We start from the raw sequence: 16,346 nt of genomic DNA on the forward strand, positions 1-16,346 counted from the left end.
TAAGCATTTGGTTTTTAATTTGTTGTGAGCTAAAATAGAACATTTATTAAAAAGATGTTAAAAATAAATAAAGTAATGGAAGAATAAAAACATGTAAACATGGAACCACGTGTTTCGCGGAGAATTGGTCGCTGTGTATGAGATTTCAATCTCTTTGCATCCTTCAAATATTTCAATTATTTTTCAGTTTGGAAGCTATTATATGCAAATGTAGGACAGCTCTTTTTATTTAAATAATTTATTTTATGATTATTATTATTTTTTTCTTTTTGTGAACTTAATTTTAGGAAAACATTGAATCAGAAAGGCGTAAGCATTAGATTTTTAATTTGTTGTGAGCTAAAATAAAACATTTATTGAAAAGCTGTTTAAAATAAAGTAATGGAAAAATAAAAGCTTGCGAACACGGAACCACGTGCTTCGCCAAAAATTGATCGCTGTGTATTAGATTTCAATCTTTTTGCATCCTTCAAATATTTCAATTACTTTTCAGTTTGGAAGCTCTTATATGCAACTGTAGGACAGCTTTTTTTCATTTTCATAAGAGCTTCCAAACTGAAAAATAATTGAAATATTTGAAGGATGCAAATGCACATAGGGGAGTGGTTTATTGCACTGCTCTCCATTGACAAAGCTCCTTTTTTTCAGCCATTTTTCCGATCATTAGAAGCGATCTGATTGGTCAAGCTGCGTACGTTTGCTAAACGAAATTCTGCGAACTGAAATCGTTTCAACAGGCGTCAAAAGTAAGATTTTCATAGCACTCGCGGGGGAAAAAAAGAGAATTTAGAGACAAAATCATGAAAATAAACTAAAGAGACACTCAAGAAAAAAAAAAGAGACAAATAGCTAGAAAAGAGACTAGTTCCGAGGCCTGAAATAAACATATTTACATTATGATCATTCAACGTCTCATACTTCTGTAGGCAGGTAAAGGGCAGCATTAACAAAATCGAGTGTTAGAGATATTTAAGGGAATGTGTTTTTGATGTCCTACAACACAAGAAAAATATGGAAATGAGAAGTTATTTTTGTTCTTTATCAGTGGAAACCAAGTAAGCATATTTGTACCCAGGACCGGATTTGGAAGTGTGGAGACCCCTAATCGGGATTCAAAAAGATCATATTTTTGAAAATATCCGATACTTTGATATATATCCAAATGTCTTGATATACACTGGTGTGCAAAAATTAAGGACGAAGTCGAAAAATTAGCATATCAGCTGAATGAAGAGGCAGAGCCGACAGAAAGACCAATCAGGAGATTAAGTAAGGTGATGTACGGTAGCACATGCGCAGATATGCAGGCAGACGTAATGGGGGAGTGTAAGTAGTATAAAGCATGTTATCGGTGTAAGATCAGAATTTCTGGCAAAGAGATTGCACGCCGTATAGCAGTTAAAATCACACCGAGTTGCTGCCTCAGCGAGAAATGGCGAATAATCAATCGGTTAGACGACATCTGGATGCTTTTACCCGAGGTCGAATCATTGGGAAGTTGGAGGAAGGCCGCAGTGTGATAAGTGTGGCTGCAGAGTTCGGAATTGCTCACAGCATCGCTTCACGACTTTGGAGACAATTTCAAACTACAGGAACAGCTATCCAGGGGTTCAGTAGTGGTCGTCCACGATGAACCACACCCGCAGATGACCGGTATATTGTCTTACAGGCCAGAAGAAACAGGCGGCAGACAGCGGGAGAAATCGCTAGACACACGACACAGGCGACTGGACGACGAATATCGCGTTTTACCGTGGCCAGAAGACTGCACGGTGGTGGTCTGTTCGCACGACGCCCTATACAGTGTATACCTCTAACGCCTGCCCATCGGAGAAGGCGTTCTCTGTGGTGCCGGGAACACCAGAATTGGAGAGACCATGAATGGGGGCGAGTACTCTTTACAGATGAGAGCAGATTCAGTCTTGTTGGAACTTGCGTGCTACCGTGGATGAAATACCCAAAGTTCGAGGAACTAAAACGGGTTGTTGCAAGCCCAACAGAAATTGTGATGTGATCTGCTCGGGGGAAAAATGGAATTAAAAACACATTTAACAGTCAAAAACAATTTTATTCAATAACGATAAATATATCTTAAAATTTGTAATATCAACAAGGGTAAATAAACTACTTTTAAACCCACAAACATTTTGACTGAAAATAAAACCCCCCACAAGAACATTTATAGGAACACATTATATAATACTGTATCGTTCAATTCCAAAACTTAACGGACTAGTCAACGCTAGTCCACCTTGAGTCCATTGCCTAAAAATAGAATAGTCCTGATAATATTCAAGATGAAAGTTCATACCGTTCAGGATATTCACTCTTTAATACTTGGCATATCAAAACGTGAAGGCCTGATCCTTCCATAGGATCATACGTGAAAGTTGATTGCAGCCCGTACCACTCGTGGCCAGCCGCCATGCTGGACCTTCTATAGACTTGACCTCTCGGACACCAAGAACCGCCACATCCGGTGAAGAACCCTTACACGCGGACATCCAGTCCAGCCAGACTCCAGGACATCTTTTAATCCAATCCAGCGTGAACCTTCGACAGTCGTGTGAAGCCTACGTCCAACAACATCACCTTCCGTGAAAGAAACTCCACAATCTTTCACCTTTTCATCCTTCACCACCAAAATGCCTCAAGGTGACCAATGGAACCTGCCCGCTCTTTTAGCCGGGCACAAGGAACTTATTTCCTACATTTTTCTAAAAATAAAGTCCACTCGACAACGTGGAACTGATGAGAAACTAGAGCACACCGCTCCCAGTAACACACCGAACTGCAGTTACGGCGACATCAAAACTGATAAGATAAGAGTAAGCGAGTAAGAGATTGATTGAGTGGGTGCACTCGCTTAAATACATTTCCCAATTCCACCACGTGATGATGTGACGTTTATCGAATCACATGCATAAATTATCACTGTGAAACAACACAACACAGTTTATATTTTAACTGTGAACCCTTTTAAAATAGTTGTTCACATGCACTCAGCAAAACGTTACTCAACTCAGTAACAATGAGGTCACATCATCGCGTTGTGTAAACAAACTCATGATTCTGTTGGAGTTTCTACTTTGGGGAACAATTCGTTCGCCAGTTAGGTAGTGGGATAAATTTCAATTTTTGTAATACAATGAATTAAGTTACTAGAACTTCTTAAACCTTTGGGAATTGTCTTCAAGAACTAAAATTTCATATTTTTGCTAACAAGTCTCAGTAGCGATTCTCATTGCATACTCATCTGGAGAGAGCGGGGAAGCCGCAATCATCCCTCGAACATCATTGAAAGGGACAGGTATGGAGGTCGCGGTGTTCTCGTTTGGGGAGGCATCATGCTTGGTAGTCGTACAGACCTTCACATCTTCGACGCAGGTTCAGTCAACGGGACCCGTTATTGTAACGAGATTCTTCTTCCATATGTGAGTCTTTTTAGAGGCGCTATGGGTCCGCAGTTCCTTTTCATGGACGACAATGCACCATGTCATCGCACAGTAGCTGCCGAACAGCTCTTAGAGAGTGAGGATATTGAACGTATGGATTGGCCGGCACGATCTCCGGATCTCAATCCCATCGAGCATGTATGGGATTTTCTAGGCAGACGCTTGGCAGCTCGTACCTTACCACCAATAACGATTCGGGAGCTTCGATTGGCGCTGCAAGACAAATGCAGCAATGCCTCAACAACTCATTGACACCCTCATTCTCAGCGTGGGCAGACGCTGTGAAACCTGCCTAGCAGTCGGGGGAGATCATATCCCCTACTAAAGACCGGATGTTTCTTGCTGGACACCCATCACAGGGATGTTTCGGCCTTCAGTCGCATTGCGCTCCATGCTACTTTTTCAATAAAGCTTCTTTTTATCCCTCTGATTTCTCTTTTAGTAAGTGTTGCTTACATTACACATGTCCTTACATATTGGGCATCTTACGGTATTAAATGTGTTGATTTGGAAAGCTTTTGTACAAAGTTATATTGAAAAAACCGTCCCGTCCTTAATTTTTGCACACCAGTGTATATGTATATATCCGATATTTTCGACCCGTGAAAGTCAGGATATTTTGCAAAAATTTTATTGTGGGGGCCACTTTGTTGTGGAGGCCCAGGGGCAGTAGCCCCACCTGCAATCCCTTAAATCTGGCCCTGTTTGTACTTGAAAACTGAAGTAAAATAGATGACAAAAATAAATTTTATATTCATCCATACAAAATAAAATATAGACACGAATTTTCACAAAAACATGTAGGGGGCTGTCCATAAAATGATTCTAATTTTTTCAATTTTTTTGACCCCCTCCCCTTTTTGTCACAAAGTGTAACACCAATCCCTCACCCCCACCCATAAAAATAGTGTGTCATGTGTTAAAGGAGGGGGCCCTTTAACACATGACACATTATTTTTTATTAACATATTCTCATAAAAATGCATGATGTCACATTTCTTTCCTCCCTCTTGTCACAATTTCATAAACCCCTCCCCCCTTCCTCTCAAAGCATGACATATTTGTGGGCAATCCCTTGTAGGTAAAATAAAAACCTTCAACTGGCCCCTGATCACTTTTGTACGTTACAGACTGAAAAAAGTAATATAGTTGTAATATAAATTCATACATTTTAAAATGAATAAAGAATAACACATGGGGAAAAGAAAAAACAGCTTTATTTGCCATGGGAATTCAACATATTCGACGGGGATGGGTGTCCCTCTTTCCTATCCATCTCAACTGCTTCTTTGACATTGTCTTGATTCGGGCAGAATTTCGGATCTGGAAGAGGGAAAAACAGATAGATCAGATGAAATCAATATAAATTTATAAGCTTCATATGAATCCAAGAGGACGATCAAGGACTTTTCAAAATAAAAACAGTAGGTACTTTCTTTTGAGTATAACTTTTGTTAAATAAATGTAAAACATTTTAACATTTTACTTCCTTTTTTCTTTTCACTTCATCATCTTGAAATTACATACAAAAATATTAAACCTCGGGAAAATTTGGATGACAACGAAAGGATGCCAATGTGAAGATTTTGTAAAATTTAATACATCATTGCCAAATAGTATTTTGTATATTATGACTTTTATACAACCGTGCTAAGCGCAGATGTGGTATCTGCAGTAGAGCTCAAAATGAGAAATTGATGGTTAAAGTTTTACAACTCATTTCTTTGATTTGTGACTTAATTAAATGTTCAACTTGTGGTAGTTGTTTCATAAATAACTTATCTAGTCTACATAAGAGAGTATTTTTGTAGAAGTCTTTATTTAAAATTAATGAATTTAGTTATGATAAATTTTCAATTCAAAACCTTTTCATATACTGAGTTAATTTCACCTTAAGTGACTATTACTAGTCATTTTTAGGGGTATCTGCACAGATATGACAAAAATAGCTTAGAAAAACGCGCTTAATGTATCATTAAATAATATTGAAAACATCTGCTTTAATTGGATTTTCTGTCGCTTTATTTTGTTAATACAAATCTAACAGAATCTGCCTTCTGAAAAATAACATTTTCAAAATGTCGGATATTTAAACGCTATAAAACTGTAAATCATGATAATTTTTTATTCTTTATTTTCAAAGAATGTGCTGATGCTATAATTTATAATGTTTTACTTTCTAGATTCATTTTTACCAAGCATGAGGATAATTTCAACAGCAGACGATGCTTAAACAAAAATATAATTGGACGTACAATGAAATGCTTTTTTTTTGCATAAAAGAATTAGATATGAATATTTTACTTGCATTTCATTTTTAAGAATTTGCATTTTAAGTAAAAATTTCAATAGAAAAAGCTGAATATTTACTTGAACATTTATGCAAAGTTGCATTAGTGTTTGTTATCAACCTCTATATAAACCAGTTAGAGGTAAATTAATTTCAATACTCTGTTACAATAAACTGCTACATTATTAAGTATGTTGCTTTACTAGGGTATAAAAACTGTATCTACATAACTACTAAGGAAAAAAGGGTAACTGCTCAGATACCACTTTAAAGGCTTAGTATTTGTCATTTACGTTCAAATTGCTTTAGCAAACTACGGCAAATATGCAGATACCACTTTTTTGCTGTAGCTTTTTTTAATATTATGCGTTCACTTGAGATTTAGATAAGCTAAATTACTAATGACTATCCGGTGACAATAACTCAATTTTGACAAAATGTGCAGATACCACATCTGTGTTTAGCATGGCAGTACAGTTATAATACATTAGAACAAAGTATTTAAAACATATATTTTCTTATACTGCAATGTATCTACTGCGGTTTAAAAGATTTAACTGTTAACTATATGTGCAACAGGAAGGGTATATAAATAACAAGAGGTATAGAGTAATTCATAGTTTTTCAAATAACAAACATCTAAAAGGGCAATGCGAAATGTTTTTGTCCATGCTGTAAAATTTTTAAAAATGGATTGAGCTTGTTTCGATATTAAAAGCTTTATTATATTGCATAGAAGATTGCGGTGTATGACAAGAGATGCCAGCTACTTCAAATTAGTGTCAGAGTATTGCCTAACAGTAACTTCAGAATGAGTGTTGCCAACTCACATAGTAACAAAAAATATTAATGCCATCTGCAGATTCTTTTGAAGTCAAACATACTAAACAATATGAAGAAGTGCAAAGTAAAATACATAAAGAAATGAGAGTGACCAGAGAACAAAAAGGTGAAAATAAAAATGTATACGTAAAATCATACAGAAAAGGGATGATAGGGGAGACTGGAGATACTTGATCCCTGGGGGTACATGATCCCACAGCCAAAAATGTACCAAAATCAATAAGTAAAGATTTGAAACCTGACAATTGTGTTCAAGTTATACTTGTACATAAAAAATGGCAACATTTTGGTTTTTTCAGCAATTTTGTTGCAGCTTAAGAAATGATTGTCTGAATGTGTCAACGGAAACTTTTTTTAGGAAAGCATTCTGAAGTTATTATCTCTTATACACAACCTTAAAAAAATACCGAAGTGTAATGTTAAAGTACAGACAGTCTTTAATAATTGAGACATATTTTAAGTAAATTGTCACTGATTGTTAATAATAGAATAAGTATGTTTGTAAATTCGTATACTAGGGATACTTGATCCCTTTGTTTAGGGATCAGGTATCCACATGACAATATAAACACAATGAAAACAATATAACTGTTTTTTACTTAGTTGACATTAACTTTAATCATTCAAAATCATGTTAACATAATAAAGTTTATCATAGTATGAGTGACAGGTTTAAACAATCACTGCTAAACAATTAAAATATCAGTTCGCACTTAACAATAGCTAGAAAATTAATTGAGCCGCTCAGAAGCCAATGCGGTTAAGTCCATTTTTTGATATTTTCTGATTTTTGGAAATTTTGATGAAATAAATAATAATCTTCTTAGTAATTGAAGGATTTACTCGTTGGTTATTTTTTTCTAGGTTAGACAGCCCTTTTTTTAATAGCTTCCGAATATATTGTATAATAACTTCAGAAGCCATTGTGAATAAGAGAGTCCACCTTTTATCAATATTTTTTTACATAAACTTTGAAATAAAAATTAAATTCTTCTTCTTCTTTCGATATTTGTTGGCAACACTGAAAAACAAGAAATTCATAGTAACTGAAACCGTTACCTTCTAATTAGAATTGAAGTGTTTGCGAAAATTATTGTGTTATCAAAAACATTAAATAAATTTTCTTTACTAACAGTAAAATCTCTGACTTTTTAAAATAATAAAAATTTATTGTAATGGTATAAAAATTAAAAATGTCAATGGAAATAGAACACAGTGAAAGTGATACGATATTTCATTCTAATTCAAGGAGAGTTAACCGTATTGATTCTGATACATCGTCAGATAACGAAGATATAGAAAATAATCAAAATAACAGAAAAGTTGGTAGAAAATGCAACAGGAATCCTGGGAAATGGTCGAGAAATAAAAAAGGATACAAGGTAAACAATATCAAAATAGAAATAAAAGAATAATTCCTACAAAGAAATTTGATAATAAACCAAGTAACTGTTTATGACTTTGTAATCGCAAGATAACCTTTTATCAAAGAAAACAGGCGATGAAAAACTTTTACAAGCTTAATGATCAACATAAGCAAAATATTTTTTTAAGTGGGTTAATTAGAGTTCATGCTATCAAAAGACAACGACCCAGGAATAACACCAAAGGACCAAGATCTCAGTCTTTTGAATATTTTATTAGATTTAATGGCCAAGATGTTGGTGTTTGCACAAAATATTTTATAGAAACATATCAAATAAGTAAGGGGGGACTATATAATTGCTGTTCAAAGGAAGATCTGAAGGACCACCGGGGGCAACATATTCCAGGTGACAAAATAGATGATTCCCATGTAAGAAAACATATAAGTTCCTTTCCTGCTATTTAAGGCCATTATACAAGTCATAATCCCAGACGCAGATACTTAAATTCAGATCTTTCTATTGCAAAAATGTATAACCTATATGTCGAGCAATGTAATGAAGAGCAAATTGTACCAATAAAGGAAAAGTTTTATTACCATACAATTTGACAAAACTTACATTTTAAGCAACCTTCCAAAAATAGTTGTGCAAAATGTGATTGTTTGGTAATAAAAAAACAATCTACAATAGATGAAGAAAAAAATGCAGCTGAAGTTAAACATGATGAACACTTGCGAAATGCAGAAATTGCCCGTAATAGTATGGCTAATGATTGACTAAGAGCTTCAGATGAAATATACGTGTTTAGTTTTGATTTAGAAAAAAAAACATTACCATTTCTAAAACTATCCACATCAGTGGCTTATTATAAGAGAAACTTTTATGTATACAATCTTGGTTGCCATGATTTGAAGACTAACGAGGGCTACATGTATGTTTGGCCTATAACCCAAGCATCGTGGGGTTCACAAGAAGTGTCATCGTGTTTAACTAAACACATTAAATTGTACGCAAAGGATTTTTTAAAAAAATATAATGTATTCAGATTCATGTTCAGGACAGAATCGAAATATAAAAACTGTGTTAAGTTTACTGAAATTGGTTCAGAGTGAATATATAAAAGCTGAATCATTTGAGCATAAACTTTTATTAAGTTATTTGCCCAATGATGCTGATTTTGTAGTTATAGAATCTTATGCAAAAAAAAAAATTCCATACATTTATAACCCTTGACTAGTATCATATAATACAAAATAGTAAAAGAAAGAACCCTTTCAGAGTTGTTGAAATGAATCCACAACAATTTCTTTCCACAAAACCATTGAAAGAAGCTGTTACCAACAGAAAAAAATCAACAAGTGGACTAACAGTCAATTGGCTTAATATGAGATAGATAAAATTGGAAAGGTCAAACCCAAGCAGCATTAAGTTCAAGCACAATTTTGATGAGGAAAATACCTTTCATGTAATTGATATAAAAAACAAAAACAAAAATAGGTAGGCCAGTAAGTTTAAAAAATATAACTCAACCTATATTATATCCTAATGGCAGAACAATTTCAAGAGAAACAAAAAAAGACATCATATGTTTATTAAAGTATATGCCTCCAATTAAACACGACTTTTATAGGACATTAAGGGCAACACGTGGAGATCAAGATTTACATTTAAATAACTCGGAAGAAGATAATGTTTGTTATGATGAAAAGACATAAAACTTATGACAATAAATGTTATTTTATTATTTTTACTTAAATTTTTTATCTTTTTCAGCTGCCAAAAGGTATAAGTCCTAAAATTTTTAAGATGCTGTCATTATTTCAATCAATACTTACATTTTTATTTACACATCCTGTACATATCTTGTTTTTTTGCAGAGTTTACACCTCGAAAAAAGACTGTATACACTTTTCTAATTAAATTAATAAACCAAGAATTTTAAAAACTAATGTATCAAAAATCATTAATTTTCTCAATTTGTGTGTTTTGGACTTAACCGCATTGGCTTCTGAGCGGCTCAATTGTATACAAAATATTCTATTATTTTTTTAGCATACATTATTAAAGAGGGAAGCAAATCACAAGACATTAAATAGGGCTAGGTAAAATAAACAACTTTTCCGACAAAAAAGAAGCAATCTCTATTTGCAGTTTACTGCTCTTTGCATAAACTTTTTCTTAAAGTGATTAGCATACTATAACTAGAATTTCAAGAAGATAACTTAATTTATTAGATTAATTTTGATTACAGCTGAAAAATTTTCACTTCTTCCCCTTTTTAACTTACTACCGAAGGGCATGACCTTGAGGGTCACAGATCTGGACAAAATCCTAGATTTAAGTCAGTTTGTACTAGATATAAACCCAGGTAAAGTGGTTTGACTACATAGGCAGTAGTTTGGCTGCAATGGGGGTCCAAAGTTGCTGGTTGAGTACAGAAAAATAATAGTTTTTCTTTTGAAATTTTTTTTTACCTCCTTCTTGCAATTACTTTGCAGTATGAACCAACTAAATGCATTCAGAACCTCCCCCCCCCCCCCCACGTTGCACTGACAAGAGACACTGAATGTGTTGGGAGGGCAAATACTGTGCCAAAATTTCAAATTCTATTGAAAACGCCATTGTGATTCTACAATCCGGGAACTCAGTTTGGTTCAGACGCCAAAATTACTGAATGAAATGAAAGAAAGGAGGGGTTCAACCGAACCAAGCACTGCAACTAGAGGCCTATTATACTAGTCCCCAAACAGAAGTCTTAAAACAGACCAGTAGCTGAAACAAAATTCAATGAACACCTAGTAAGAATGTTATGAATCTCCTATAGGTTCAAGTAAATGACGACCAAGGTGTTCAAACCTATAGGCAAAATACACTTCAGAATCACACATGATGTGAGTAACAGTTTCCTCAACAAAGAGACAACCCCAGGAAGTTGGATCCTTACTGACATCCATTAAAGCAAGGTGCTGCTTTGAGGCACAATGACCAATAAGAAGAATAAAAGCCTTCCTAATACTATTTTTGTTAGGAAGCCTTTTGCATTTTCGGCAGGTGATCCCCAGAAAGAATCAGGACTGTCCTTCTTAGGATGACCAGCTGAATACGTTCAATGTCATTGTGAGATAGCTTCTCCAAAGGGAAGTTTCTCTCACAACAGCCATCATAAACATACTCCCTGCTTGACCACAGAACTATGGTTGACCTGTCCTTACTCTTGAAGATGCAGCGATTTGTGCAGGGGAAAGAGTTGAATCCTCCAACGGAAGATGTTTGGTTTCTCCTACCTTCTCGGGTAAGGCAGGCCCAGTGGCTTTCGTCTCCTATACCAGACTCCCTCTCTCCTGCCTGTGCCTGCTGCATATTTGTGTAAATTTGAATACTCCCTGCCCCCCTACTGCAGAGTAGGTGGGTTGAAGACTCGCACCCTCACCTCCTCCAGCAGCATGGTTGCTGGTTTTCTCCTTCAAGTCAGCCTCCAACTCCACGGGAGCTGAGAACTGTAAGGTAGGAAAAGGTCAATACCCACACAACCACACTGTACGAGTGCAAGGCTAAATACAACGAGGTTTCGCCCGGTTCCTCAAGGGGAATGTTTCAGACATCATACAACCCCGATGCCATTCATCCATCAGCACGGTGCTTCACACCTTAGAGTGGGTGTCCATTTTAGTCGCCTCTTACAATATGCATGGACTACGTTGGGACTATTCTGCTCCGGTCACCACACGAAGGAAACAGACGCCAAAAACTTAAGAGTCACGAATCTGGATAAACTTCTGGATTTAGGTTAATTGGTACTGGATATGAGCAGAGGTAAAATAGTTTGAGTGTATAGTCTATGGCTTGGCCACAAGGAGGGTCTCAATTTGCTTCTTTGGCTATAGAACTTCCATAGCATTTTCTTCGGAATTAGAGAAGCATTAACATAAAATTTGTTCTCCCAACATCTTTTGCATCTCTTGTTAGTACATTGTATGGATAGGGGAATTTAATATGAATTGTGAATGCATTCAGTTGGGTGCTATGGCAATGCAATAGCAAGAAAAGGCTAAAAAAAATTAACTTCAGAGGAAAAACTATTGCTTTTCTGGAGGGAAACTAGCAACTTTGGACCATAATTGTGGTCGAACTAGGGCCTATGCAGTCAAATTGCTTCACCTGGGTTCATACCTAATGGGAATTGACCTAAATCCAGAATTCTGTCCAAATCCTTGACCCTCAAGGTCATGCTGTTTGGTAGATACTAGATAGTTCTGAATATTGTGTGTCAGATCAAAATCAACTTCTTTCTTTTTACTGCGCTGTCCAGATTATATGGAAAAAAAAATTTCTTCATGTCGATTTTAGGATCTGGAATTATACAGAACATAAGCAGGAAATTACACAAGTTCGTTTAACCAAAATAAAGTTATTTGTTACATTTAATGGTATTGTTTTACATGGGATGTGGGTAAATAGTAGACCTCAATTGTTTTAATTGCATGAAAATAGTAATTTCCACAGAAACAAAGTGAAATCTGAATGTGAACTTGAACACATGGGCAGATAAGTAATGTCTTAACATACATATGTTGAAAAAAAACAGAGTTGATTTTTTTTTTTTTTTTTTTTTTTTTTTTTTTTTTTTTTTAACATACTTGGAATTTTTGAAACTCTTGTCAAAAATTCAAATTTCCACTTAACGATTATGTTGTTACCAATTGAAAGATCATAAACAGTGGAAGCGAATAATATCAAGTTTAGTTTTCTACTTTAATAAGTTTTTCCTTCATAGTAGTTTAAAAATAGCAAATGCAGTCAAATTTCTGAAATTTTTGCTAAACTATTTTTGCTTGTTTTTAAAAAACCAAAATATCTAAAAATTTCTGTACTTGTTATTGTCCTGATTTAAGCAATACTGAGCTAAAAATATCCATTTCTGAGGCATCAGGTACAAATCATTGGATAATTGGAATATCCTGCTTAATGTAAAATTTTCAGTTTACTAAAGCCTTATAAATGGTCATTTTGACCCCGTATAATAGAATATCTCGCTTATTGGAATAATTTTTTGGGGCAAAATGGCTGTTCTATTAAATGGGCTCGACTATTAACATAAAAATCAGTTACGTGTGAAACATGCGAAAGTGAATTAAATCACTAAGTTGAAAACTAGCCAGTGTGGTGTCTTATCAGAGCTCCTCCTAACAAACCGACAGGCAATCTGTTCAAGGGCATATCCAGCTCAAAATGGAAGGTGCGACAGGTTTGTTCTGTTCTTGATGAGGAGTATTAATTGCGGCCCCCCCCCCCCGCCCCAGATTTTGGAAAAATTTAATAATGCATTGTGTATCTTCTGTTTTTTCCGTATAAAAGTCATTGAGTATATACTATTTGGATCTCTCCCCAGAAAGTTTAGAAATGAAGGGCCTGCAGTTAGGCACTTTTCTGAATTTAACATATCTTTTTACATTGAAACGGGAGGGGGGAGGAGGTTAACTTATAACACCTCTTTTGCAAAAGAAAGAACACTTTTTTTGTGGGGAGATAGTAGAGAACTTAAATTTTTTTTTCCCCCCTGTTTGACCTTACATTATGTCACCTGCATAGCAATATTCAGAGGTTAAACCGACACCATTACATTCCTTTTTCAATGCAGGGATGAGAGTGGTCAGAGAGAAAAAAGGAGGAAATCCAAAAAAATTTCGTAAAAGGGATGATATCCAAAAAAAAAAAAAAATTTCGTGAAAGGGATGATATCTAAAATTGCATCAAAATAGAACCTGGAAGCCATGATATTCAAAAAAAAAAAAACAACCAAAAATGGCTAATTTTCCAGTTTTAAAGGTAATACATATTTAATTAAGTATGAGTAATAATTTTATACAATTTGCTGCATTGTACCATTTCTTTGCAGGGGTGTTTATTCCTAAATAAATCTAAATTTTTAAAAAGAGGTAACAATTTCTAACCCCCGAGACCTTGAACAAAGGGTTGGGGGAGCCAGAGGTCAAACTTGGCTGCATCACACAATAGTGTCAACTTAACATATTTTTTTTTAGAGAAAAATACATTTTTTGATTAAAAACATTTGAGTTTAGAGTGTTTAGAGAACATAAATTTTAAAATTAGACCTGTTTGTAAAGTAAAAATTACAACTGAGAGAAAAATCTAAAATTTCTTTATGTTCTAAACTTCCTAATACAATTTTGGAATAAAAAAACAACTTGCAGCTGCCTCAATTAATCATGAAATTTCAAAACTTTTAACAGGCTGTAAAGCCTAAACCATTTGAGATTCACCATAAATATTTTTTACCCTTTCTTAAATACACAAAAAAAGTAACCATGCCAAGTTACAAAAAAATTCGAGACTGTGGGTGCTAAGAAACATTTTTTGATTGAGTTTGGCATTTTTTCTAAAATAAATTAAAGAAATAAAAATATTATTGAAATGATGAATAAAATAAGAAAATATAAGGTAGTACATAGTAAAAAACCACCCAACATTAAAAATAATTGATATACTTTCAGGATGCAAAAAGATTGAAATCTCAAACGAGGCATGCAACTTTCGGCGCAGCACGTGTTTGACGTCGTTGGCATGATTCCAAAACGTACGTCTTTGGCAGATATCGAGGAGGAGGAAGATTCAAAGGGAAAAAATAGAAGAAATAAAAAATCTTAAACCAAAAATTTCAAAAAATCGTATTTTTTCCGATTTTTGAGAAAAATAAGGCTTGAAAGAGGCAAAAAAAAGGAGGAAAAGGAGGAAAGGTTTTAAAAACCAACAGAAAAAGTCGGAATTCCGGCAAAAGCCGGAAAAATCTCATCCCTGTCAATGAGATTGCAAATAATTAACTCTTTTAACATCTGTAGCCAAGTTAATCAAGTCAAACTTGTTGATAAGGTAATTGAAGCATTTGTCAGTTCATCCTTTGTTTTTGATCTGGATTTTTGACTTCATTTGAAATATTTTTTTACTTTGGAAGGGGGAGGGCAGCTGCCCTTCCTTGTCCCCCTCTGAATGTGGCCACGGTTCTGTTTGCTCAGTTTTTCTTCCACACCTTGCAACATCATTGTCAACTAAAGTTGCAAGCTAGTATAGTCCATACAGATGTCTTATGATGATGTTGTCATAATAACTTTTAAAAAATGCAGAATAATTTACAGTAAAAAAAATTAAAAAAGGCTCAAATTATAAATTATTTTAAATTGTTCTATATTATAATCAACTAAAAAGAACACATATTCTGACCAGAAAAGAAAACCTTGATAGTATGTGTTAAAAGAAAGATACACATTGATATTTGAGGAACTTAATACGATACAAAGTCACTATCAATCCAAATTATCTTTAATTAAAATTAATCAAACAAATCATTCAAAAATATTGCAATTATAAATGAAAAAAGCAAAAAAAAAAAAGAGGAATTTGACAATTTTAGCAGCAATGGTGGCAACCTCTAAACATTATTAACTTTTATTTTTAAGACATCTGATTTTTTTTTTCATTCAAAGGAACAAAATGAAAGGATACCTTATGACCAGTGATGTGGATTGGGTAAATACCCAGCGAGTAGGTAAATATTTTTTGGGTATTTACCCAAGGCCTGGGTAAATACCCAGAAACTGAGTATTTTACAAAAAAATGCAAAATGTGAATGGGATTTTTTTTTAAAATCTAAATATGAAATAGTTGATAAAACGAATACATACATATGTATTACACAGTTTATAATATTTTTTATTGAAAGACTTGATGAAACTATGAAAGAAACATATTGTGTGAACCAAAGAATCTTTCTTTTCAATGTCATAATAGGAGAAGAATGAGCAATTAAATGATGAAGTTCAGGATTTAAAAATCACAATCTAAGTTAGTCATATACAAAATGAAAAAAAAAAAAAAAGGAAGCATGAGGGATGTTTGGAAGAATAAACTGAGAAGTTATTAAGACTATGATATTTATTCATTTTATTGCTGTTTAAGTGATAACTGGCAAATATAGAAACAGTTTTCACATTAATAAGCAAAAAAAAAAAAAAAAATCAAAATATTGTTTTCTGTTGCATTGCTCATTTGCTTTTGCTCCCCGGTACTTCATGATGAAAATTTATTCAAACTATTTTTAATACATGCAATTAGTGATGTAGGGCGGTGAGTAAATATTTTTTTTGGGTATTTATCCGAAGGCAGGGTAAATCCCTTAGTAATTGCACATTTTGCAAAACAATTTTAGGTGGTATTTTTGGTGATGATTTTCTTTTTAAAACATATACCGTAAAATGAAAGATTAAAAATAAAAAATTTATATATTATATTTTTTTTAATTAAAGGCTTAGTGAAATCTTATCAAAAAAAAACTGTCAGAATTTACAATGAACTATCTTAGGCTCAAATTTTCTTCTT

The 16,346-nt window shown here is 34.1% G+C and overlaps 1 protein-coding gene across 2 annotated transcripts in view; it reads right to left on the bottom strand.

The window, feature by feature from the left end:
• Positions 1-4,654: 4,654 nt before the first annotated feature.
• The window catches only part of LOC129231758 (coiled-coil domain-containing protein 86-like), a 37,722-nt gene continuing 26,030 nt past the window's right edge, over positions 4,655-16,346 (bottom strand). For both annotated transcript variants that reach the window (XM_054866123.1, XM_054866122.1), the window contains exon 5: positions 4,655-4,778. In XM_054866123.1, coding sequence (XP_054722098.1) covers positions 4,689-4,778 — 90 coding nt within the window. In that variant the 3' untranslated portion in view covers positions 4,655-4,688. The remainder of the gene's footprint in view (positions 4,779-16,346) is intronic.

Source organism: Uloborus diversus, chromosome 10 (genome assembly GCF_026930045.1).
Source record: "Uloborus diversus isolate 005 chromosome 10, Udiv.v.3.1, whole genome shotgun sequence".
In the NCBI taxonomy this organism is placed as follows: Eukaryota; Metazoa; Arthropoda; class Arachnida; order Araneae; family Uloboridae; genus Uloborus; species Uloborus diversus.